The sequence below is a fragment of the Fistularia commersonii genome, chromosome 24 (assembly GCF_037954325.1).
Source record: "Fistularia commersonii isolate RoL2024-O1a breed Wild chromosome 24, RoL_Fcom_v1.0, whole genome shotgun sequence".
NCBI lineage: Eukaryota > Metazoa > Chordata > Actinopteri > Syngnathiformes > Fistulariidae > Fistularia > Fistularia commersonii.
Genome location: NC_141307.1, coordinates 10,849,733 through 10,875,131, shown reverse-complemented (window position 1 = coordinate 10,875,131; position 25,399 = coordinate 10,849,733). Strand labels below are relative to the sequence as shown.

The window sequence follows — 25,399 nt, the reverse complement described above, 5'->3', positions numbered from 1 at the left end:
ACCGAGGCTGTCCTTGTCACCAGTACCAGTTTTGGTGGACAGGAGCTCTTGCCTCTTCTGTGGGGTTTGGTATGGAGGCTTATCACCACGTTACCTTCAGCGGTCACCTGGGCTTTTGTGGCCGAGCGAATGAGTCCTGGAAGTCGGACGGGTGCACATAGCAAGAAGGTCCCTGGTTCATTTCCAACAGGGGCCTTTCCGTATGGAGTTTACATGCCTCCCAATGTCGGAGCGGGTTTCCCCTGGGTCAGGGGTCGGCAACCTTTAACACCCAAAGAGCCATTTGGAAAAGAAAACGCTGGAAACCGCAGTTACTTTTTGACGTCTTAAATAAAGGTACCACTGTATGTATCGCTTTGTCATATTTTGCCTACCTGTGGTTTAAAGTCTCGACAAATTGACGGTGTCTTGGCTGGTGTACCGGCTTCCGCAATTCAAGATCACAATTTACAAATTCCTCCCATTGTCCCAAAACAGGCGTCAGCTCAGTCAGACCCCAGAAGTATGAAAGAGAGAAGGAACAATTGTTTGCCCCAACATGTAGCCTAAGTGTCAATGCGATCCACTCGCGAGCGGTCCAAGGTGTATCATGCCTCTCGCCTAATGTCGGCCCGTATGGAACCCCTGCGACCCCAAGTGCTGGGTAACTGATGTAGATAATGTATGGATGGAAGAAGGACATTTTTGTTTTGCCCTGTTAACTGGTGGCCTCTTCCTTTGAGTTGGAACAAAGTTCCATGTGGTATCTGCAGTGATGCCGGTTTCGCCGGTTTCATCTTTACACTGCGGCTCCGAGTGGCTTGGGAAAATAAATGATAAATATTTAATTGAGGTGTATTTCATTTGTGTTAATTCCTTTTGTTAACTTTTAGTTCTAAGTTGGAAGATTATTGTGATCTTGAAATATTAAATAAAATTATATTTATTATTTTTTGCTGCTCAAAATAACATCACACTCGCGGAGGCCGGTAAAGTCCCGATTTGCAGATGCTGTGCGCAGAAGTTCAGGAGCAGAAGTCCCATAAACCAGGTAAAATAAATATTTATGAAAATATTTTGTAAATATTTATTTTTTATTGTTTACTGACACGGTGATTTTTTTCCCGATTTATTTTTAAAATTCAGGTCAAGGCTCCGCTACACGCTCCGAAAGCGCAAAGCTCAAAATGAGTCCGTTACATAAATAAAATTTAATTTTCTCCGAAATACTTTGTGAATTTCAGAAGCGACACACCACACACTTGTTTATACAAAGTGTAAAGGTAATAAAAAGCAATATATGCAGTGGTACCTTTATTTTAGACGTCAAAAAGTAATTGCGGCTCCCATTTTTTTTTCTTTTCCGAGGAAACCGGGTCCAAATGGCTATTTGGGTGTTATGGGTTGCCGACCCCTGTTCCAGCCGGTGTGGCTTATATCGAGGTGCGCTCAATAGTCCCGAAACATCCATGGCAGGACCATAAATAAGATGCTAGAAGTGGTCCTGGCACATTAATTTGGGGGGAAACCGATGTCTGGGTGGACTTTCTTTACCCCATCAGTTGCTCCAATGAGAATTTTCACATTCTTTGAATATTCACCGAACACGGATCATCTTGATCATTTCAAGGGCCTCGTCTGAAATGCAGGTTCGAGCGAAAAAACCCATTTAAGTCAATAAAAACCCTCCAAAAAAAATCTTCAGAAATGGAAGCGGTGGATGTTTGAAGAGGTATTTATCCGGACACAGAAGCCGTAGAGCTGCAGGGAATAATTGGGCATTCACGCCACGCAAACCGTTTGGCTACGAGTGTGACCGAATTGTGAGTACGTCCGCGTGTGTGTGTGTGTGTGTTCTTAAATGTTTGAGGCTTTTACGTGGAACAGGATTACGCCACTTGACAAAGAATTTGACACCGACGAGCTGAAGTGCTGCGGTACTTCACGGATTATTCAAAAACACCACACAGGAATCTCTTTCGAACACTCGCAGAGCCGTTTCGGGAAAAAGCCTCCGCAAATTCGCGCCGTAAAAAGGTCGTACGTAAACTCGAAACTGCACGTTTGTCGCGGACGTCTTACGGGAGGGTTTGGGGGAAACGTGTGCATTTTAACATTTTGATAAACTTGATGATTTTCTCAAAGATTGAATCGATTCCACGGTGGGTTCGAAATGACTAACGCGAGGACGCGTGTACGCAAATTCAATCGTCCTGAGAGAATTGTACGATTCCTCTCATAATTAATGATGAAATCCGCGCCCCCCCCTCTCCGGGTCCCTAACATAATGAGGCCCCCAGGGGCCGATCTCTGGTCGGTATTGATGAGCCGGCACTCGCTCGCAATTAAGTCTCCCTGTTGTCTTCATGACCGGTTCCGGGTCGAGCATTGACCGGGTCATGAGAGCGGCGTAGATTTCTCTCGACCAATTACTGCATTTCAGTGTCATAAAGTAGCAGGTCAGTACAGCAGGCAGGATTAATGCCTCCAATCTTAATTATGCATTTCCGATCCCGAATGTGTGTTGGAGTCGGGCGGCGATGGAGGAGGGGGGGGGGGGTTGGGTTCGGTCCAATTACCATTCATCAGTGTCTGCTGGAGACTCTCCGGGGATCGGCGGCGCGTCCCCGCGGTGTGTGTGTTGACCAAAAAAATTCGTTCTGGCTTCCAAGCGCCTGATTTGCTTCCGTCGGAGTTCTTGTTCCAGTGAGGATCGGGTTACTCGCTGGCCTGCGAAGCTCGGCGATGTCGGCTCACCTCGAGTGGACCATTAAAAAGAAAATTGTTTAATATCTGCTTCCGACACAATATTGTGGTTTTTTTTTTTTTTTTTTTTTTTTGGCTTGTTGAGCCGCATTTTGTAATAAACGTCCAAAATGTAATAACTTTTTCATGTCATTTTGTAATAAGGCCGCATTTTGTAATAAATTTTGCCGCATTATGTAATAAGTTATTACATATTGAGAAGATTATTACAAAAAGATTGTTACAAAAACATTGCACTTGCAACCTTTTTTATTCTCCAGGAAATGTAATAACATGGTGCATTATGTAATAACAATTCTAAAGCATAGTTTATTTGTTTGTTAATTGTATTTTATTTTACTTTAAAGTATTTGTAAAAGCTAGGCCTATTATTAGTATCACTGTATTAGCTTAGTAGCAGTACTAGGCTAATACTACATTTCCTTATGTAATAAGTTATTACATTTTGAAAACATTATTACAAAATGCACTTGCAACTTTTTTATTCTCTAGGAAATGTAATAACATGGAATTTATGGAATATTCTCTGTTAATGCAACCTTTGAATAGTGTACTGATAGTAATTGCTAAGTACTGCTACTAGGCTAATACAGTGATACCAATAATAGGCCTAGCTTTTACAAATACTTTAAAGTAAAATAAAATACAATTAACAAACAAATAAACTATGCTTTAGAATTGTTATTACATAATGCACCATGTTATTACATTTCCTAGAGAATAAAAAAGTTGCAAGTGCATTTGTAACAATCTTCTCAAAATGCAACAACTTATTACATAATGCAGCAAAATTTATTACAAAATGCGTTGGGGCGGTGTTTTACAAAATGCGTCAGTTTATTACAAAATGTGGCTTTATCACAAAATGAAATGAAAACGTTATTACATTTTGGACTTTTATCACAAAATGCAATGTTATTACAAAATGCGGCTCAACGGCGGGGGAGGATTCAAGGTGCCTAGCTAGAACAAAAACATTAAAAACGGTGTACTTTTCATTTCAGTTATTTAAAATAACCCCTTTTCCCCTCACTTACCTTTATTTGTCTAAACCATCTCCGTTCCCAGGCTGGCTCCACGAGCTGGGGAAACGCCTGGAGTCGCCGTACTTCGGCGTTGGCGGCGTCAACGGGACCGGCAGCGGCCCGTCCATCCGGAGCGTCTACGTGGCCTCGTTGTACTTCACCCTCAGCAGCCTCACCAGCGTTGGTTTCGGCAACGTTTCCGCCAATACGGACGCGGAGAAGATCTTTTCCATTTGCGTCATGCTAATAGGAGGTACACAAAATTAAAAAAAACGCACACATCAACGATAACATAACCGTAAGTATGTTATTGCATTTATGCTTGAAAAGAAAGGAGGGATTTGTTTTCCCTGCATCTGAATTTCTGCGTCACAAAAAGCAATATCTTTGGTAAATAATTATTATCATTACTTCCGGTGCCTGCCAGAGTTTCTCCTCACCTTAGTGTCTCTTTTTCCTAAATTTTCTACTTTTTTCTAAATTTACTTCTAAATTTTCTAAATTTACCTAAATTTTTCTACTATTTACTTCTTCTTGCTTTAGTGACAATTTAGTTAAGGTCCGCAGGTAAACCCCAAATTTTTGTACTTAAGACTATTAAACACTTTATAGCCTTGACTTTGATACTTTATAGTTTTATTTGTATTTCTTATTCTTATTCTCATTTCTTATCCCCCCCACTTTTTTTTTTTTTTTTACTGTTTATCCTACTATTATTTATTATTGTTATGTTTTACTTGAAACTCTGGCACAACAATTTCCTTTCATATAAATAAAATTGTTCTTATTCTTATTCTCAAAGACAGCTGAAGGTGTAAAACAAAAAAAAAAAAAAAAAAAGGAACTTAAGTTTCATACATGACCCCAGAGTTGGATTTCAAGGGATAAACAGAAGTTCCCTTTGGAAAAGACGCTTCCAAACACACACATATACTGAAAATTCAATTTCCTCAGAGGACATTGCGCTGATTTACATTCATTTCCACGGAAACTTTGCGTTTCCATCAAATCAGAGTGAGCAGGGAGGGCGATACTTCATCTATATGTGACCGTGTGAAAAGATCTATATCCGTGCATGAGCGCCATATATCAGAGCAGTGTTTCCCAACCACTGTGCCGCAGCACATTAGCGTGGCGTGAGAGATCATCAGGTGTGCCGTGGAAAAAATGCCCACTTTCGCCTGATTGGTCCGAAAATTATTTATCCAACGTAAATAATGTGTCTTCCTATGTCTATGTGGGCAGCGTGTGCATTCCATGGCAACGGGTGGTGAATGAACCTGTGCATCTGTGTATCAGAGTGATTAGTGACGCTTTGCGTGATACATTTTTAAAATAAAAAGTACCCGTAATTTCCGGACTATTGGGCGCACCTCAATATAAGCCGCACCGGCTAGCCGATCGCTATCTCGGGCTTCCTCCTGCGCGCTAAAACCGTCAAAGTCGTCTTCTTCGATGTCGGAGTCGAACGGACTCAGAATTTCCCGGTCGTTTCATCGGTCCGATGTGACGAGGATAAACGTTTTAGCGGCGTGAAGCTCGTTAGCGTCCCCCACCCGAAGTCCATATATTAGCCGCATCGTTGTTTACGTGAAAAAAGTCACGGCTTTTTGTCCGGAAATTACAGTTAACAAACAGGCAGCATTTTTGAAAACTACCAAGATGAGTGAGAAAGCAGTGAAAGCTGCTATAAAGTTGCTGAACTCGTATCTAAAGCCAAACACACCGTAGCAAAACATTAATACTACCTGCTGGCAAAATCATTGTAGAAGAAAAGCTCGGCTCTGGCGTTGATAAAGAAATAGCCAGTTCTCTCAAATAATATCATTTTCAGACATATTGATGACATGTCTTCAGACATTGCAAAAAAGTGTTCTGGAAAAGTTGCACATCAGTGGGAAATTTGCATCGCAACTTGACGAATCTACAGATATTAGATATATTAGATTTCACACTAAGTGAATTGAGACTAGGGTTTCATTCTAATGCCTTAAAAACTGTTTTTGACATATTTATTTGGCGGTGTGCTGTGCGATTTTTCGAATGTTAAATATGTAAGTGGCTCAAAAAAGGTTGGGAAACACTGTATTAGGTGCGCTCTCACACATACCGGTGAACACGATTCATTTTGCATTTCTGCAGGGAATTGAATTTATATTTTTTCCCCTCAGTCAAACTGTTCCCAACATGGGATCCCAGCGCTCCCCAACATTTTTTGCACAAGGGACCATTTTTTGCAAGCGCTAGCTTCTGGCGGCTAACGTGTTGCAGTAAGGCGAAGGCGAAAACAGTTGTTTTTCAAAATAAGATCAGAAAGATCGAATGAAAAATGAAAATTTGTACCAAGAAAGACTTTCTTTGCGTCCGAGATGAAAGTCTGGTTTAGAAAATTATAAAAAAAATACAAAGTTCCCATGTAAAGAAACCCTTCCTCGTCCTCTTCCTGTTCTCTTCTGTTTGTTTTGAAGCCCTGATGCACGCATTGGTCTTCGGAAACGTGACGGCCATTATCCAGAGGATGTACTCGCGCTGGTCCCAGTACCACACCAGAACCAAAGACCTCAAGGACTTTATCCGAGTCCACCATCTCCCGCAAAGCCTGAAGCAGCGAATGCTGGAGTATTTTCAGACAACCTGGTCAGTCAACAACGGCATCGACTGTAATGAGGTACAAAAACACAGGCCCAATCTAATTTAGTCGGAAGTTATTAAATGTCGGCGGGCCGCGGCTCCCGGTGTTTTGAAATAATCACATCGGGAACCTCGGAGAAAATCGAGATTGTTTGCGCGCACGGGCGAATGCAACCTACGTTCTGACCTTTGTGGAGAGGATTTGTCCGCAGGGCGTTGGGGGGGGGGGGGTCAGTTTTGGCCAAACCTCAAGATAAAGCCTCCGCTGTCGGCGTATCGGATTTTGTGAAATCGCCAATTACGCGGAGAACGTTTACTTCTTATAATTATATCACAGAATGCAAATCAGATGGATATTTTTATGGCTTTGCAAGAGTAAACCCGGGGATTGTGAGCCCGAAACCCCCCCAACTTCGTGATTTGCCTGACAGCTGTCACAGAGCAATACCGGCAAAGAGATGGAGTGATGATGACAAATCCCAGACAGACAAATTAAAGATGGCTGGTCGATTAAAGTCGGGCCCCGGGGTCTGACTCACGGTTGGATCAGGATTTGACAAAAAACGAAGGCATTTTGTTTTGTTTTTATCAGGACAATCAGACGGAATGATCACACGCAACATTTGGGAAATTCTTTCAACAGTGAATAATAACTCCAAAATAAAAGTGACTTTTCAATGTGGGTTTGACAACACCCTGACACTGCATTGTGTACACTTGAAGCTGACTTTTGTGCGCTGCTGTCGTCTCTTTTCGAATCAACCCCCTCCATCTAACCCTGTTCTCTGTATCTTCTTCTCTCACACCAACTAACTTCATATCCTTTTTCAATCCATCCAGATCTTCTCCTTTTTCCTCCTGGCTTCACTGACCATCTCCCCAAAACATCGAACATGTGCTGTCCCTCTGACATCATTCCTGACCCGATCACTCCCAGAACCTCAACATCTTTATCTCTTCTACCGCAACCTCTGCTTCCAGTCTTCTCCTCAATGCTAATGTCTCCAAACCTTACTGCATCGCTGATCTCACCACTATCTTGTAACCTTTCCTTTCATTCTGGCTAATAGTCTTCCATCTCTTCTTACCCCTGACACTTTTCTCCACCTGTTCCAACTTGCTTGAACCCGTTTAAGTACTTGAAGTCCTCCAGCTTCTTTATCTCCACTTCCTGTGGCCTCACTGTTCCATGTGGGTCTCTCTCATTCACACACATATATTCTGTCTTGCTGCGACTAACCTTCAATCCTCTCCTTTCCAGAGCATACCTCGACCTCTCTAGATTGTCCTCCAACTCCTCCCTTCTCTCACTACAGCTCACAATGTCATCTGCAAACATCATGGTCCATGGAGATTCCTCTTCTGTCAGCCTGTCCATCACCACTGCAAACATGAGGTGGCTCGGATCTGATCCCTGATGTAGTCCCACCTCCACCATGACCTTCTTTGTCATACCTACAGCACACCTCACCAGTGTCTGACATCTGGCATACAAGTCCTGCACCAGTCTAACATTCTCCTCTGCCACTCCAGAATTCCTCATATAAAACAATGGTTCATCTCTATGCTTTTTCTAGGTCTACAAAGACCCAATGCAGCTCCCTCTGACCTTCTCTTTACTTGTCTACCAGCATTCTAAAACCAAATACTGCATCTTTAGTACTCTTTCTACGCATGAAACCATACATTTGCTCACAAAGGCTGACGTCTGCTTTCAGTCTACTTTCCTTTACTCTGCTGTCGTCTCTATATGATGTGTGGATGAGGGAGTGAGTGGCTGTATTTCTGTATTTCTCTCCAGCCAATCGCTGCCGGCTCCCCCCTGCAACCTGGAATGTCGTATAAGCTATCTAGATAACGAATGAATGAGCGAATGCTGTGGGATCACTTCATGGAAGCCTATCTCCTGTCCACATTTTTACCACAAGCACACTGTCCTCACATCTGCGGTCTTCTCCTCTCTCAAAGCTGCTGAGGGATTTCCCAGACGAGCTCCGGTCCGACATCACCATGCACCTCAACAAGGAGATCCTGGAGCTGTCGCTGTTCGCCTCTGCCAGCCGAGGCTGCCTGCGTTCGCTGTCGCTGCACATAAAAACCTCCTTTTGTGCTCCAGGAGAGTACTTCCTCCGACAGGGAGATGCGCTCCAGGCCATCTTCTTTGTCTGCACGGGATCCATGGAGGTGCTGAAAGACGGCATGGTGCTGGCCATTCTCGGTAGGATAAAGGGAACGGGAGGAAGCGGCTTGAGGGATGATGAGTAAAAGTTGTGTTATCCTATTTATTTCTAGGAATTGCCGGTGGCAAACAAGATTAATCGGCAGTTCATCGCCATAAAGCTAGTTAGAAATAGACCGAGTACTTGAATCCTGAAGAACAGAGTCCAACGCTATGAAGAAACCTGATAATATTTTTGATGTATTCCAACTGTTCGGGCTAAAATCCAACATGTTCAAAATATTGGATCTCACCTTGCATCCCATTTCACATCCACACAATGTGGTTTCGTCTTTCGGTTTTCTGTCCAACGTTGGGACTCGGTGGTTTGGTAAGGAGCCACTTACCGTTGACAATCTATCGACATCCCCGCGTTGCTCGAAATCGGCCGGAATCGAAGCGCGGGGGGGGGGGGGGGCGTCGCTTCTGTCGAGGGGGAAAAACAAGCCGTTACTGGAAATAAAACACACAAAAAAAAAAAAAAAATTGCAACTGATGGTGAAATAAAAGTGGGGCTGCTCATTAATGCAGCCCAAAAACAATATTTGCAAAACCTGCAATTTTCTGTTTCAAGCTAAATAAGGTTATGCTACGTTTCAATTCAGTTTCTATTTATTTATAGAAACAGCTGCGCTATAAAGAACTGTCCCAGAACATTCTAATGAGACGGGGTTGGGGGGGTAAATGAACGGTCCGAGAAATAAAAATATTATAAAGAAAATAAAAATTCAGCTCTTAGTTTTCAGTGACCCCCTTTCTAGAACTTGGGTGGGCCGCTAGCGTATGTTCTCACCGTGTCGGCTAGGAATCTGAGAAAAAAAAAAAGCACAAATTTTTGAAAGGTTAAGCATCTCCATGGCAACGTCCAAATGCAGCCAAACCCCAAGCTGATTGGAGAGATTCTCATGCTCTCTATGTTTACCAGACACTTTCTCCTCCTCGCAAAAGTGTCAGCGTTCATAACTGGAGTTGTTGTGTAAAGAAAGTCCCTGATCGGACTCCCAAAGGGGGCGATTTTCCTTGTGGAGTCTCCATGTTCTCCCCCGTGTCTGCGTGGTTTTGCCCTGAGATCTCCGAGTTTCTCCTGACGCCTTAAAACATGCAGTGGGTTCATTGGAGAGCCAAAATTGTCTAGATTTAGGAGTGGTGATTAAGGGAGCTAATAGCTGTATGCCTAATGGCTCCTAAATGGGAGCGAATGGTCACATGTCTATATGCGGCCCTGTGATTGGCTTACGAACGGTGAATGGATGGATGAAGGAATTTTATGCACAATAATGCCACATTTCTCAAAAACAGATTATATTGACTTGAAGAAGCCACTTCCATATACATATATATATATATACTGCTCAAAAAAATAAAGGGAACACTTGAACAACACAATGTAACTCCAAGTCAATCACACTTGTGTGAAATCATAGTGTCCACTCAGGAAGCAACACAGATTCATTTTGACTTGTTTTAAGGACATTACATCAAAGTTGGCTCAGCCTGGAGTTTGTTTTTACACTTTAATTTTGAGTGTGATTCCTAATCCAGACCTCCATGGGCTGATACAATTGATTTCCATTGATCATTTTTGTGTGATTTTGTTGTCAGCACATTCAACTGTGTAAAGAGCAAAGTATTTCATAAGAATATTTCATTCATTTAGATCTAGGATGTGTTTTTTAAGTGTTCCCTTTATTTTTTTGAGCAGTGTATATATACACATGAATAAACATATGTGCAAACATACCTGTACATAGATATGTACATGAATGTAAATAAATGTAATGAATAAATATGTACATCGCACGCAGCTTCCGTTGATGTCCAGTCCATCGCAGCTATTATAACATGAAATTAGAGACTGGATTCATAATATAAATGCAGATAAAGACGGGAGCGGACGTGAATATTATAAATGTTTCCAGACACGACGCAGACGACCTTTAGACAACATGGAAGTTGGTGAGAGGAATGTGGAGGTAGAGATTTGAATCTGAAACCTCATCCATCATTTGAATTTTTGCTTTGCAGTTTTAGCCTCCAATAGTGTGTGTGTGTGTGTGTGTGTGTGTGTGTGTGGGTGGGTGTGTGTTTGCGATTTCCAAACACAACTGTATGCTTTCACGAAAGTTTGTGTGTGTGTTTTGGCACAAGTACCGTAGGTGGAATTGTTTACCAGTGCGCCGACTGGCTTGCGACAGGGGGATTATATGTGTGTGTGTGTGCATGTCTGTGTGTGTGTGTGTGTGTGTGTGTGTGTGTGTGTGTGTACATGCTTCGCAGGAGTGTGGTCTCTCTGTGCTTGCATGCTGACTGTGCGGAAGGTCATACTGACAGTCTTTTTCCTGTGTGGGTGTCACCCCCCCCTACACACACACACACACACACACACACACACAAACACACACTCACACCGCCATCATCTTTGTCTCAATCACATGACCGCGAGCACAGCTGGCTGCAGGAAAGCAGGTAAAATGTAGAGGCTGCAGAGGGAACTGTGAAAATGATAGAGGGAGAGGATGAAAGAGAGAGGCTAGCATTATTGGTGAAAGTGACAACCAAACAAATGCAAGCGTGCAGCTTGTAGCGGCGTGTCAGTGTGTGTGTGTGTGTGTGCGTGTGTGTGTGTGCGTGTGTGTGTGCGGACGCTGAAAGATGGCTCAGAGGGGGGAGATAACGGAAAGACAATGAGAGATGTTGACATAAGTGTTGGCAACAAGACGAACCTGGAAGGTTGGTGTGCGTGTGTGTGTGCGTGTGTGTGTGTGTGTGTTAGCACCAAGGCCGATGTTCAACACACACTGCTTGGAGAGGCAGGGGAGGAGAATTGAAAAGTGGGATGACAATGAGGTGAATAATGAGAAAAAAGTGCGCAAAGGGAAATGGAAAAACAGGGTGAAAAGATGGAGGGAATGAAAATGGAGCAGCAGATCTAGTGAAAGTACAGTGTGCCTCGAAATTAGAGGCGAACCGATATTTCCGGATCGGTGTTGTGGATAATAAATAAATGAATTAATTTTTAAAATCAACTGTCACCCTCAGATGTGACTCAAGAAAAGACCACTATCGTAATATCATGGGTTATTAGAAAACCATGTGATTCCCATTATTAAGGGCTCATCCATATTTGATCAAATATCATAAGTAAAAGTAAGTGAATATGACAAATCAGCGGTTACTAAAATTACCTCAAAGTTCTGGAAATAACATCTTTCCTGTTGTGCTCATTTATAGTTGAGGGCAGTTATTCTGCGAATTGAGATGGAGGCTGTATTTGCTGTGTAATAGTTATCGAAAAGTCATTGAATAATGTGATTATCACCATAATTCATATCTTAAATCACCCACCATTATGGATTCCCATTAAAAAAAGACATTTTCCCATTATAAATATTAAACCGGCCCTTCTTTTGGAATATCTCCTATGGAAAGTTTTGGGTTTAGAATCCACACGACGCAGATTTTTCCCCAAAATTCTGATATTTGACCTTGCGGCAAGAGATATTCAAACTGATATTCAGCCCAGCCCTTAAAGGGATCCCCGGTTACCAAGACGTTATCGTCATGTTTGATCAAAATTTATAGCACCTACATAAAAATGACAATAAAATCTCTCATCGTATCTTGGCTTGTATGAAATTAAAAAAAAAAAAACATTTTTCACACATAGGCCGCCATTGTTGTTTACATCTCAACGCTGTCGGGGTAGTGACATCACAAGGTTAGCATTTGGCTCAGTCCCATTCATTTCAACAGGACGGTGCAAAAACATGTCGTCAGTGCAACCCTTCCTGTTTGGACCCGAGAGACGCGAGCGAAAGTCAAAATGAGCTTCATAGTGAAGATGAACAAATGTTTGATGGGGCAAAAGTTGCAAAAGCTGTTTGGGGACATGCGTTGCTATGCTAACAGAGAGACCGTCTGTTTTAAGGCGATCCACTTTTTTCCGTCGGCTCTTCACCGTAGACAGGCAGGAGAACATCCAGCATCTCCTGCTTGTGGCGTCTCGAGGACCTTCTCGCGTTTGGCTTTTGAGTCCATTTAAAACTAGCAGAACCCGTTAGCCCTTAGCTTAGCTCGGCAAAATTCATCCAGAGAAGCAGCGAGAACACAGCTGCGAATCCTTAGGAAGTTGTGTACATCCGCAAGCAAGTTTCCACTCTTTTTTTCACTTCTTGTCCCTTGGAAAGCTGTGTAGCCTAGCATTGGTTCACCTTTGGTTTATTTGGACTTGAAATTGCACCCAAAAGCAGCACAAGGTAACATTATCAGCATATTATTAGCATGAAGCTAACAGTAGCGTAAAACCAAAGTTAACACAAGCAACCTCCATATGTCATCAACCTAGCATGCATTGCACTCGTAAAACACTGGCGGCACCCAAAAATATGTTCTAAATTGCAATTTTTAAAGAAATAGCAACTCTTAGTGCTTTTTCCAAAAAAAATGTGTTTTTTTTCGCACTGAGTCTGCATTTTCCATGGAATACTATGTGACCTTTCCTGACGACTGTTTCTCACTCCGACCAGGTAAAGGCGACCTGATCGGGGCCAACCTGTCGCTGGACGATCGCGTGATCAAAACAAACGCCGACGTGAAAGCGCTGACCTACTGTGACCTGCAGTGCATCAACCTGAGGGGGCTGTACGAAGTGCTGGACCTCTATCCCGAGTACTCGCACCACTTTGTCCAGGACATCCAGCAGGATCTCACATACAACCTGAGAGAGGGACACGAGACGCACGTGAGTAACTGAGCGACAAATTTAACCAATGATTATCGCTTATTTATAATTAACTCATATTTTGAGTGGAAAAAATCACCTTTGAAAAATACTATTATAGTGTGACATTTATACATCCTGTGACCACTGCTAAGAGCTCGTAAAGGTGATGCAGCAAAATTTGAACGATGTTGTTGATTTGTTGCTGTTTTATTGTTTTTATCTGTATAGAATTTATGATCATAAAAGAAGTACAGGTGATAATTAATTGGTCATTATTTATAATTATATTATGATTATTTTTGCCATTGTCATCACTGTTTTATTGATTTGGCCATTTATTGTTTTATGATAATAAAAAAATAACAATATTAGCACTGCTACTACTAATTAATTATTCATTAGCAATAATAATAATTATATTATTATATAATATATTTTATATATATATATATGTATATATATTTTAATTATAATTATATTATGATTATTATTGCCATTGTCATCATCATCTCCTCCTCATTATTTTTATTGATATTAATACTGTTGATATTATTACTATTATCATCATCCGATGAATAAAAAAATATAGTAATAATAATAATAATAATAAAGACAATGGTAATGATGAAAATTGATAACAACAGCAACAATTATAACAACCACAACAATAATAATGATAATAATAATAATAATGATGATAATAATAATGATAAGAAGAAGAAGAAGAAGAAAAAAAGGTTTAAATATTACTATTGATATAAGTAGTAGCAGTAGTGGTATCATTGTCATTATTTTGAATCCTATAAATGACAAAAACAATATCAAAAGAATAAATAAGTAGAGCACAAATTGATTTTACAAATCACAAACAAAAAAATAAATCAAATCAATTCTTATTCTTAACAATTTCCTTCGGGATAAATAAAGTTGTTCTCATTCTCATTCTTATTCTTATTCTTATTCTTATCAATCATGCCAGAAGCCCCTCACTGACCTGGGATCTGTCCAGGATTTCCAGCATTTGATGAGCTAAAGGCCAGCTGTGTTGTATTATGGGATGTTTGGGATAGAGGATAGTATTCATTCCCTCTCTGGTTCCCTTCCAGGTTAAGGCCAGACTGTCCACGACAGCTTTCGATACTCAGGTACGGGAGCGTAACCGTTCTCTCATACATGAGATACTTGTTAGCCGGGTTTGAAACAACTCACAACAGAGGAAAAAAAAACACTCAGTCCTATTTTGTGATGGGAGGAAATATTTAAATCACATCAGATAGCGATCGAACAGTCGTTAAAACCTTAGCTGTCTCTGAAGAGACGACCATAAAAACACAAGGCACTCCCTCTCGAATTTGAGAAAGCGCAGAAGCGACAAAAATGTAATTATCTGCAGTCGGGTATTTTACACCAAAAATCGATCAGGCTGCCAGACGGCCTGCTCGAATCGCTTTTTGTTTGTTTTTTTTTTTCTCTTGGGTCAAAGGCTCTCTGATCAATCACCCTGTTTGCATGTCCTCCACAGCTTCCCGACACATTTGTGCAAATGCAGATGGAAGGCACGCTCCGCCAGCGCAGCTTTTATTCCCTAAAATCATTTTTCAGCCCTTTAAGAATAATCTGGGGGGGGTTGCAGGTCAATTGCACTGGCCTCACATCCTGCTTATTACACTTAAACATCAAAAATGGCTGCGCTTTCACATATATACACCGACATTTTCGTGATTTTGTTTTTTGAGGCATGGAAAGAATTGAACCCTCCGTATCTTTGCTAACCTTTTATAATAGAATAACAGAATATATGGAGTCACAAACCATGCAGAGATACACCGTCTTTGTGTGTAAACGTATTACCATTTACTTGTTTGTGCTCTAATAGTGTTTTTTTCATCAATGTAAGTATCGTTCCCTTTGCAGACACAGCTGAGAGGCAACGGTCGCGTGGTTCATGGCTATCAGCCCTTCACTGTGGCACCGGGGGAGCGGGAGGAAGATGAGAAGGAGGAAGATGAGGCCATATCTGTTTCTCTGTCATCAGAGCGGAACCGAGCTGTGAACCGCAGGGACGCCGGCGAGAACTCTCCATCCAGCCGAGCCGACCAGAAGAGCACAACCCAGAGCTCTAGGACGTCTCGGAGGAAGTTCCAGGAAATGACACCCTCTGCATCAGACCCTTCCGACCTGAGTCCCAGGTGAGTCGCCTCATTATTTTCAAAAAATGACCTCCCACCCTCCAAAAAAAATGCATAAAATATTTAGAGTAGACGGGAATCTCCATGGAGTATTATGTTTGCAGATGACATTGTGATCTATAGTAATGAGAGCAGGGGAACAGGTGGAGGTATAACCTGAAAAGGAGCGGATTGAAGGGGAATCTGGTGGGGACTCAAGAGGACCAGTGAAGCTACAGGGACTGGAGATAAAGAAAGTTGAGGGTCTCAAGTTTGGGGTCAACATGACGGTTTGGACATGTACAGGGGAGGAAATGGGTGGAGGTATGCTGATGTTGGAGATACCAGGCAGGAGGCCTAGAGCAGTGGTTCTTAACCTGGGTTCGATCGAACCCCAGGGGTTCGGTGAGTCGGTCTCAGGGGTTCGGCGGAGGTCAAGACACACATTGGTGATGACATCACTGGCCGCAGGTGATCACGCTACATAGCGTGGCCTATCCGTGCTGCAGGGATTTTGGCGCGCTCAGTTCTAGTAACTTGTGACTGTCGTGATGGTACGTCATGTGATTTCTTTCTTAACATTTTAATCCCTTCATACTAATTATGTCGGGCAAAAAAAGAAAGCGGTCGGAAGAACACGTACAATACGGATTCACATGTATGACGGAACGCGATTGGAATCGACGTCCTAACTGCATGATTTGCAAAGACAAGATGAGCAATTCTAGTCCAGCACCGGCAAAACTAAGGGAAGGCTTCCTTCAGCTGCATGGAGATGGGAACTACAAGAACATAGCGCTTGCTGAATTCAAGGTGAAGGGAGCCAGATTCCATGAAAAGGCTACTCTGTCTGTTCTTTGTACCCCATCAACGAAACGATCCTCGATCCAATAAAGAAGGGTTCGGTGAATGCGCATGTAAAACAGGTGGGGTTCAGTACCTCCAACAAGGTTAAGAACCACTGGCCTGGAGGAAGACCGGAAATGGATGGCGTGAAAGAGGCCATGAAGTTAGTTGCTTGTGAGAAGATGAAGATGGTTATGATTCCTGACCCCGAGGCCACAAACACCTTCACACGCCCAGTGTCATCTCTTCTTAGGATCGTGGATGGCACTGAAGACAGCGCGGGGACGGAGGGTTCCATGGCCTTTACTTTCGCCACCAACCGAGGCTGCGCTGTCAACGTTCCAGCCAGTGCCTCGTCGTCTGACGCAGGTCCTCCCGCAATCCACTCAACGGAACCTCCTACACATAATCCGATAGTTTCGCAATTTTCTGGACTTGTATGCTCAAGTTGTATGCTCCCTTTTTTGAACCTGTTTAGATTCGGTATTAGCCACCTTTAAGCAAGTGTTTCTGCGCTGTGATGATTTTTTTAACGTGTGCGTTTATGTCACAGACACGCTACAGATTAGCACAGCGGAGCTGGTGGCCAGAGCAGAAGAGACCAAGGGACAACTGCAACACCTGGACCAGCAGGTAGGGTGAGGTCGGAGGCAGCTTGATGGGACAGTTTAGTGTGCCCGCTACAAATACACATTGTCAGAGAGAACAAACGTCCACACACATATTGTGACAAATGAAACTACAACATGAACCCTTCAAAACTAAAGAAACCTTTTGAAACAACTGACATCATAACTAAAGTTGTTTCTATTTCTTTCCGCAAAGTGATTCTTATATTCCGAGGTAAACACTTATGCTCCAAGTTGCTTGATTCAATTTCTGTCAGAACATACTGGTCCTATAGCTGCCGGGAATAGCTAGCGTTGTTGGTTAGCGTGGATAGAAATGAAAATGAAAAATCTAATCTAATCTAAACTTGATTAAAAAAAATTTAATAAGAATGATGTTTTATGTTTCTAATTGTTGATTTTCCATCGCCAGCCGTTATCACATCAAAATGACTGTTTTTCTCGTGTTGCCCTGCACTATCAGTAAAAAAGCAATCATGGAGTATTATGTTTGTTAAGGCTCTATTAAACATAATAGATTTTTTTTTTTTTTTAATAAGATATAGATGTTTAAGTTATGAATCGGGTAATAATCTTTGTTTTAGCGATGTGTTCCTCCAGCCAAAGTGGGTTGCGGTCATTCATTGCCACCGCTCTTCTTCCACGGAGCAAAATCACACCGACAGCGTGTCGGATGGAACGCTGCCGTCACTCTCAGCTTTTTTCTATTTTTAATCAAGGCCAGAGTTTTGTTGCAAGCTTTTTATCAGACAAAAAGAGAGAGGAGCGGGGATGGGAGGATTGCAGAAAGAATGGAGATTTTTTTTTTCCTTAAATGCAAAAGCATTCACGCAACCGGAGATCCAACATTTCACCTTGACGCTCCTCTTTTTCCATCTTGGCCCTGTACTCCGCCTCTGCAGCTCACTTACGGATGGAGCCATTACCTTGTTTTTCAAATGCGTAGACAAATGCAGCAAATAGAGCAGTACCGCAAGCAGTCGTTTGGGGGCAGCAATGTGTTGTATGCTCAAGTGAGTGAAGTGAAAGGAACAGAGAAGAAGCAAAAGAAGAGGAAGAAGGCAACATGGCATCAGTGTTACTAGGGAGAGAAATTCCCCTTCCATAACGCTGCCCAAGAATGTACATTCTCCATGTACTATCTGTATCCTTAATTTCTGAAACTTTGTTTCTTGCGTAACGTGAGCGTAAATTAGCACCTCATGTTCTTCCACTTCATGTCCTTCACTGTATCCACATATCTCCTCTTTGGTCTTCCCCCCTTTTCCTTCAACATCTTTTGAGCCGGCCAGAACGTTCACTCTCTCCTTTTCCCATGTCCAGACCATCTCAATCTGGCCTCTCTGACTTTGTCTCCCAAGACGTCTAACCTGTGCAAACCTCCGATATCAAATCTTGCCCTTCACCTCTTTTCTACACTCCCCACTCTTTGCTCTTCTCTCCAGAGAACAATCTCCATCTCTCCAGGGTCTCCGACTGCTCCCCGCTCAACAATATATGAAAACATTACGGTCCGTGGAGACTCCTGTTGGACTTAACCTGTCAGCCTGTCCATCACCATAGCAAATAGGAGGTTGCTAAGGGGAGGACCCTAGATGTACACTTCACCACTGTCACACTGTCCTTGGACCACTCTAACATACTTCTCTGCCACTACACTTCTCTAAATCAACAATTCCAGGTCCTTCCGACCCCACTAATCTCAGGGTAAAACTCTGTGGAGCTCTTCCTCAGCGTGAAACCACTGCTCACACATTGAAATCACTCTTCTGAACCCCTCTTCCACAGTGTCGTGCATCAAAACCCCAATAGTTACTGCAGCTATAGAGAATGCTGGTAGAGAGGGTCAGAGCAGGTCAGAGGGAGCTGCAGTGGGCCGATGTAGACCTAGAATACGACAGGATGCCGAGAAATGAACTACGGTATTGTAAGAGGAAGTCTGGGGTGGCAGAGAAGTACAGTATTTTAGATTGGTGCAGGACTTGTATGCAAGGTGTGAAACAGTGGTGAGGTGTGCTGTAAGTGTGACAAAGAAGGTCATGGTGGAGGTGGAACTACATCAGGGATCAGATCCGAGCCCCTTCTTGTTTGCAGTGGTGATGGACAGGCTGACAGAAGAGGAGTCTCAATGGACCATGATGTTTGCAGATGACATTGTGAGCTGTAGTGAGAGAAGGTAGGAGTTGGAGGACAATCTAGAGAGGTGGAGGTATGCTCCGGAAAGGTTAGTTGCAGCAAGACAGAATATATGAGTGTGAATGAGAGAGACCCACATGGAACGGTGAGGCTACAAGGAGTGGAGATAAAGAAGCTGGAGGATTTCAAGTACTTAGGGTCAACAGTCCAGAGCAATGGAGAGTGCGGAAGAGAGGTGAAGAAACAGGTTCAAGCAGGTTGGAACAGGTGGAGAAAAGTGCTAGGGGTACTATACCATACAAGAATATCAGCCAGAATGAAAGGAAAGGTTACAAGATAGTGGTGAGATCAGCGATGCGGTAAGGTTTGGAGACAGTGGCTTTGAGGAGAAGACTGGAAGCAGAGCTTGAGGTAGAAGAAGTGAGATTTTGAGGTTCTTCTGGGAGGTCAGTGAGAGATGCTTGGGTCACGTACAGAGGAGTGATAGTGAATATATTGGTCGATGGATGCTGGGATTTGAGCCGCCAGGCAGGGAGTCCAGAGGAAGTCCAAAGAGAAGATTTATAGACGTAGTGAAAGAGGACATGACGTTATTTGGTGCGAGATGAGAGGATACAGGGATTAAGGTTAGATGGAGGAGGTTCATTCGCTTTGGCGACCCCTGAAGGGAAAAGCCGAAAGGAAAAGACGAAGAAAAGAAGTTACTGCAACTCTGCACATTTCCCTTGAAAAAAGGAACTTTACCGCCACCTCTCAAAGACATTCCCATATCGCCAACGATTTGTCATCAAGACAAACTGCCTTCTCGCTCTTCACTCTTTTTTTTTTCTCCTCTGCCTCCGACCCTAATGATCCCGACTTTCTAGTTGAACCTCCTCCAACATTCCTCTGACCTTCAGGTCTTCAAAGTGCTCTTTCCATCTTGCCCTCCCACTATCCTTATTTATAAGCACATTTCCATCTCCGTCCTTGATTACCCCTAACCTGCAAGTGCATTTGGATAATTAACTGAAAAACAACACTGAAGACAATGTTTTTTGGAATAAACAAAAAAATGCATGCTTGCTAAGTTCATCATCTGGCTTGAATTCAGAGCCCTGAGGCCTTATATAGGAAAGCAACAATATTCATACATGGAATTTGAGCACGGTATGTCAAGTGGAAGTGTACTTTCCCCTTATATACCCAAGATTACTACGTGTGGAAGTGTAGCCTGATCACGTTGTGATGTATGGACTTCCTACCCGGAGCTGGGCGTCCTGTCGAGGGCTGATGTATATCCAGCGGCGCTAATATGCACGGTTGGCCTGATAGATGGACATGATAGCTTTGACTGGCAGGAGCAGATGGTTCATTGGCAGGGCCAATCGCGGCCTTCTATCTCTACCGGTTGGGGTACAAAAAAAAAGAGAAACAGAGCCAAGAGGACAGATGCTACATGGATCTATTACTTCCAATTCCGGTAGTGCTGACAGATACATAGATAATAGCTGTGACATTCATAATGGAAACAGGAGTAGTGGATGCCTTGCGAGACACTGCGGTAAATCAAGCCACACCCCTTGGAAACCTGCAAAATGAAGGAGCCCGAGGAGTTGGGAGAAGATACAAGGGTTACTATCGTGCATGCAGACGGGATAGGAGAGTTTGGAGGTGCATCATCGGATATCTCTTGGCAAACTAAGGCTACGGCGGCATACAGTAACAAGGGGCTGCACTAATCCTGGTTACGATCTCTCAAAAAGACAGGTTTTAAGCACATTCTTTGACAAAAATTGGATGCCTGCCCTCCTGGATTGAGATTGGAGGATGGTTCCGCTGATGTGGAGCTTGGTAACCAAGTTGAATTTGATCGTCATAGAAAGCTACAACTTTGTGAAAGTGACAACTAGTACTAGAACAGTGGTCCCCAACTCCCGGGCCTACCGGTCCGTGGACCAATTGATACCGGGCCGCACAAGAAACAATCAATTGGATTTATTAGCTGAGTCTGAACAACCTTTATTTTGAAAAATAACCGGAGTCTCTCGGTTACATCTCAGTCACTTGAGTGCCAAAATTGTAACCCCAAAGCTAACAAAATGAGTTAAAAACAGACGTCAACCGGTCTGCGGCAGTAGAAAGGTTGGCGACCATCGTGCTAGAATATGCTAGTGACACAGAGTTCAAGGATTTTTAATGAACCGCTTTCCAAAAGGTTATCTTATCATATACCTTTGCTGTGCTTGATTGGTATCCTGCAGGTGAGAACCCTTGGGAGGGAAGTGGCCGACCTCGGCCACATGATGAGAAGGATGGCCCAACTCATGGAGACCCTCATCTCCCCGGTGCCTCAACCGTCGGTCGTATGCCCGACCCACTTCTCTCCGGGCCATCACACCTGCCTGCCGCACTCCATCCATCCCCAGTCCCAGTACCCTTCGCCATCTTCATCTCAGACGGCGTCTCCCTGGACAGACACGCCCATGTCACTTCCCTCCTCTCCCCTTACGGTACCCCAGCAGCACGGCGCCATTCGCCACATGGACTCCCTCGCTCACAGACCCCAAGATCTCAAGCTTGGGTACCCGGCTATCTTCGGTTCAACCCCTCAGTCGCCCCTCGGTTCGACTGCCCTTCAGCTACAACCCACCTCTGTCGGCGCAGAGCAACACCTGCCTTCCTCGCCTCAAGGCTCGCCAGAGACTTATTACCACAAAGATGAGATTTCCAGCTCAATCAGGTCAAGGGTCTTTAGTCCACCTCCGCAGGACGGGGGAGCTGGAAGCCCTCATCTGAGCTCGGGGTGCTCTCCTCAGTGTGGACTTGCAGAGGCCTGCCAGAACCAAACCGGTTCATAGCTCCCCCCGCCATTCGTCTCCGAGACACTTTTTTCAGGGGGGGTGGACTGACGGTCGGAGGACAATGGCAAACTGTTTCGTTCAACGGGCATGTATTTAAAAAGTCCACTTTGCATGCATGGAAACAAATACAGAAAGATTAGGTGTTTTAGCTTTACCTTGTAGAAAGCTGGGATTGTGAGACGGGACTCGAAGGTCCGGATCACCGACCGAGCTGTAAAGTGGCAGCTCTCTGGATTCGGTCCTCTCCTGACCCCTGCGTGTCCTTCCCACCCACCCCAGCCCCCGACCCTTTATTCCCACAGCTACTACCATGATTACCCTCAGGCGTTTTCAGCGAGAATTCAGCAAATGCCGGGAATACCTCTGCTTACTCCCAACAAATTAGAGCTGCAGATTGCCCGGTAGAAGCAGGGTATGCGAAAACAAGCATCGTTGGTAACGGAGGCTACATTTTGGAGACGAGAGCACCTTCCTCCGACCCTTTAACCTCCAACTTTCCTTCTCCGCCTGCTTCGGATGACACGGACCTGAAATACATGGATAGGTTGGAAAGGAGTGGACGGTCGCAGCTGGGTTTTTTTTGGAGGCGACGGCGGCGAAGGGTCGGTCGCCTCAGGCAACACAGCCCCTGCTGTCGTCTGTCACACTGAGAATAGGGACTCTTCCTCCCTCCTTGGCTCTTTGGTATTTGTCTCCAACCAGCCTCCTCCTCCTCCTCCTCCCTGCTCCCCTCTCACATCTCTGCATGCTTTTCCGAGCCTTTTGAGTAGTGCCTGTAGACACACATTAACATTCTGCATGTCACCCTGTGGAAATCCAGTTTGCCATTTATCTAATTATAGGAAAACACTGTTGATCCTTTTTTTTTTTTTAACCCAGCTTCTAATACGCTGATTCGTATTTAGCGAATGTGGGGCTCATTTGAAACAGCTGGGTGATTTTTTTTTTTTTTCCCTGCGTTGTTGTCAGACCCCCCCCCTCCCCCGCTCCCCCCGGAGCAAAAGACAGCAATATTAAAATTGTTTCGGGGTCCCGTAATGGCGGCCATTGCCCTGATGATATTCCAGGGTTGCTTCTCTCTGATATAAATTTTCTCAGCTGTTAAGAGCAAAGGCAATACACCCCACATTACCCCGCACAATAAGGAAAGTAAGGCGCTTTTATATTTCTATGAATGTATTATTACTAAATATGTATTTTTTTACCTATTCAAAAAAATGCAAGACTTGGGTCTCATCAGTTGGGTGATCTGAAAAAGGAAAAAAAAAAAAGGTCAGAACTTGACGAATCCGCTGTTCTCGTTCGAATCGACGTACGGTGGGTTTGGCTCTGCTTGTTTGAGAATGGAATGTAATGTCATGATACTTTGTTTTTTTTTTTCTCTCTCCAATTTTTTGATATTAGATACAAAACCGTTATGCTAATAAACGACAAATATGACTGTTAACGCTTGTTTTGTTTGTGTATTCGCGCTCGTCGGGGTTCAGGGAACCGATATTTTCCGCACATCACCGTGTTTGACTTCTCCTGCACAGAACTGAAGATTTTTTTATGGGCATCATGTCATTACACTCCCAAAGAAAGGATGATAACAATAAAAAAACATTTTTTTTTATATTTTTTTTATGCTTTATTAATAGCATTTCCAGAAACGATAGCGGGCTATGAAACATAACCAACCCTCTCAACTTGGACCAATGCCTGATACGCAACCCCTGCACAGAAACTCCCCAAGGCCAACTATAGAGGAGAGAAGTCCAGTTGCCACGACGACTGCATTTGACAATGATTGACCGAGAATTTGATTTTTTTTTTTTTTTTAATTGAACATCATATCACGATGTAAAGAAATGGCATCAACATACCATGACATGTCGGTCAACCCCGTCCTTCTGTTTCCGAGTCTGATTGGCCCATTCTAGCAGAAATTATATTTAAATTTTTCTGTTAGACACTGGGATTTCAGGGGAAATACAAAAATATACAAAGCCACAACCAAATAACCGTCACCATAAGTTATTGTCCAACATCCACATTGGGGAAAATCTCCACAGTGCAGACCCAGCGGACCCCAATCTGCAAGATGTCCTCCGGTATAATCTCATCACACTCGGGTCTAAAATAGCATCCATAATGCCCTTTAAATCTTTAATTCGGACAAATGACATTTCTTAAAGGAAAAGTCGTTAGATGCCGAAGCGAGGAAGAAATGAACGACCGACATGATGGCTCCTCGGTTCCCCCCCACGGGTCGTCTTCTGATTACAATGCGCGAATGTCTAAAGCAAAAATGGACATGCTAACACGCCAGAAGCATACTGACGAGGGCCGTTGTTGCTGTTGATAAAAAGAAATTAAAATCCTGCATGGTTCTTTTATTATCCTTAACTTGATATATCATGACTGCGATCTTTGGTAGTGGGGCATCACCTCTGGGATGAAGTGGGCGAAGAAGATCACCAGATCAGCTAAGAAACCGCAGGAAGACTGTGGACGAACGCTCAAGGCAGCTAACCGGGTCATCGGGAACAACTCAACCGATCGGCCAACCCTCCGATTGGATGGCCGCCTGCCCTACCTAGCATGGCAGATTCGGTTAAGGGAGGTTTTCCATGGCAAGCGAGGCAAGATGTCACTGAAAAAGGACAGAAAGCCAACTAGTTGGACGGGAGCATTTAATCACGCTGATGCTCCGAATTGACCTGTAGTGAAATTCTGCACTCAAAACCGAGCAAACCAAGAAGATCAGCTTGGACATTTTTTTTGAGAGAGAATTGACCCCCCGCTTTCCCTGAACTTTCATGGGGCTTTTTTTGAGGGGGGGGGGGGGAGTGAAAAGCTCTTCTCCAGCCTTGAGGTCAAAAAAAAAAAAAAAAACAGGACCAAACTCACTAATAAGCATCTTCAAGATATACTGAAAATCTCAACAACTTCCTCCCTGGAGCTAAATGTGGCTAAGTTGTGTAAAATCAAGCATTGTTAGTTTTCTAGCAGCAAGTGGTAAGACCTTATGTTTCTGGCAGAGAGCTGCGTTCCTTTAATACAAACCTACTAGCAGTACCTTTTGCTCGCTCTAAGCGATCTCAGGCAAAACTGTTCTCAGTTCTACTACCTCGGTGGTGGAACAAACTTCCGGAAGCAACAAGACTAGCATTATCTCTCTCAACCTTCAAAAACAGGTAAAAACGTTTCTCTTTCAGGACTTTTTACTGCGCTGATGCTTGAGCTGCCCCAGATCAGGTTAGGCACCAAGTTAGGCTATGCAGTGTGTGTGTGTGTGTGTGTACGTATGTGTACATTTTTGTCTTACAAAAAAAACAAAAAAAAAAAAACAGCTTACTGTTCTGTATATTTCCTGTGCATCTTGTATTTGCAAGTGTTATTTGCAGTGCTTATGTCCTCTATTGTAAGTCGCTTTGGATAAAAGCGTCTGCC

At 43.5% G+C, this 25,399-nt stretch overlaps 1 protein-coding gene across 1 annotated transcript in view; it reads left to right on the top strand.

The window, feature by feature from the left end:
* The window catches only part of kcnh8 (potassium voltage-gated channel, subfamily H (eag-related), member 8), a 51,433-nt gene extending 28,022 nt beyond the window's left edge, over positions 1–23,411 (top strand). Inside the window, exons 8-16 of the mRNA XM_086171434.1 lie at positions 3,814–4,023; positions 6,239–6,438; positions 8,370–8,619; positions 13,146–13,360; positions 14,449–14,487; positions 15,257–15,531; positions 16,610–16,725; positions 16,910–16,989; positions 21,365–23,411. Of these exons, the coding sequence (XP_086027560.1) occupies positions 3,814–4,023; positions 6,239–6,438; positions 8,370–8,619; positions 13,146–13,360; positions 14,449–14,487; positions 15,257–15,531; positions 16,610–16,725; positions 16,910–16,989; positions 21,365–21,961 (1,982 nt within the window). The 3' untranslated portion in view covers positions 21,962–23,411. The remainder of the gene's footprint in view (positions 1–3,813; positions 4,024–6,238; positions 6,439–8,369; positions 8,620–13,145; positions 13,361–14,448; positions 14,488–15,256; positions 15,532–16,609; positions 16,726–16,909; positions 16,990–21,364) is intronic.
* Positions 23,412–25,399: the final 1,988 nt, after the last annotated feature.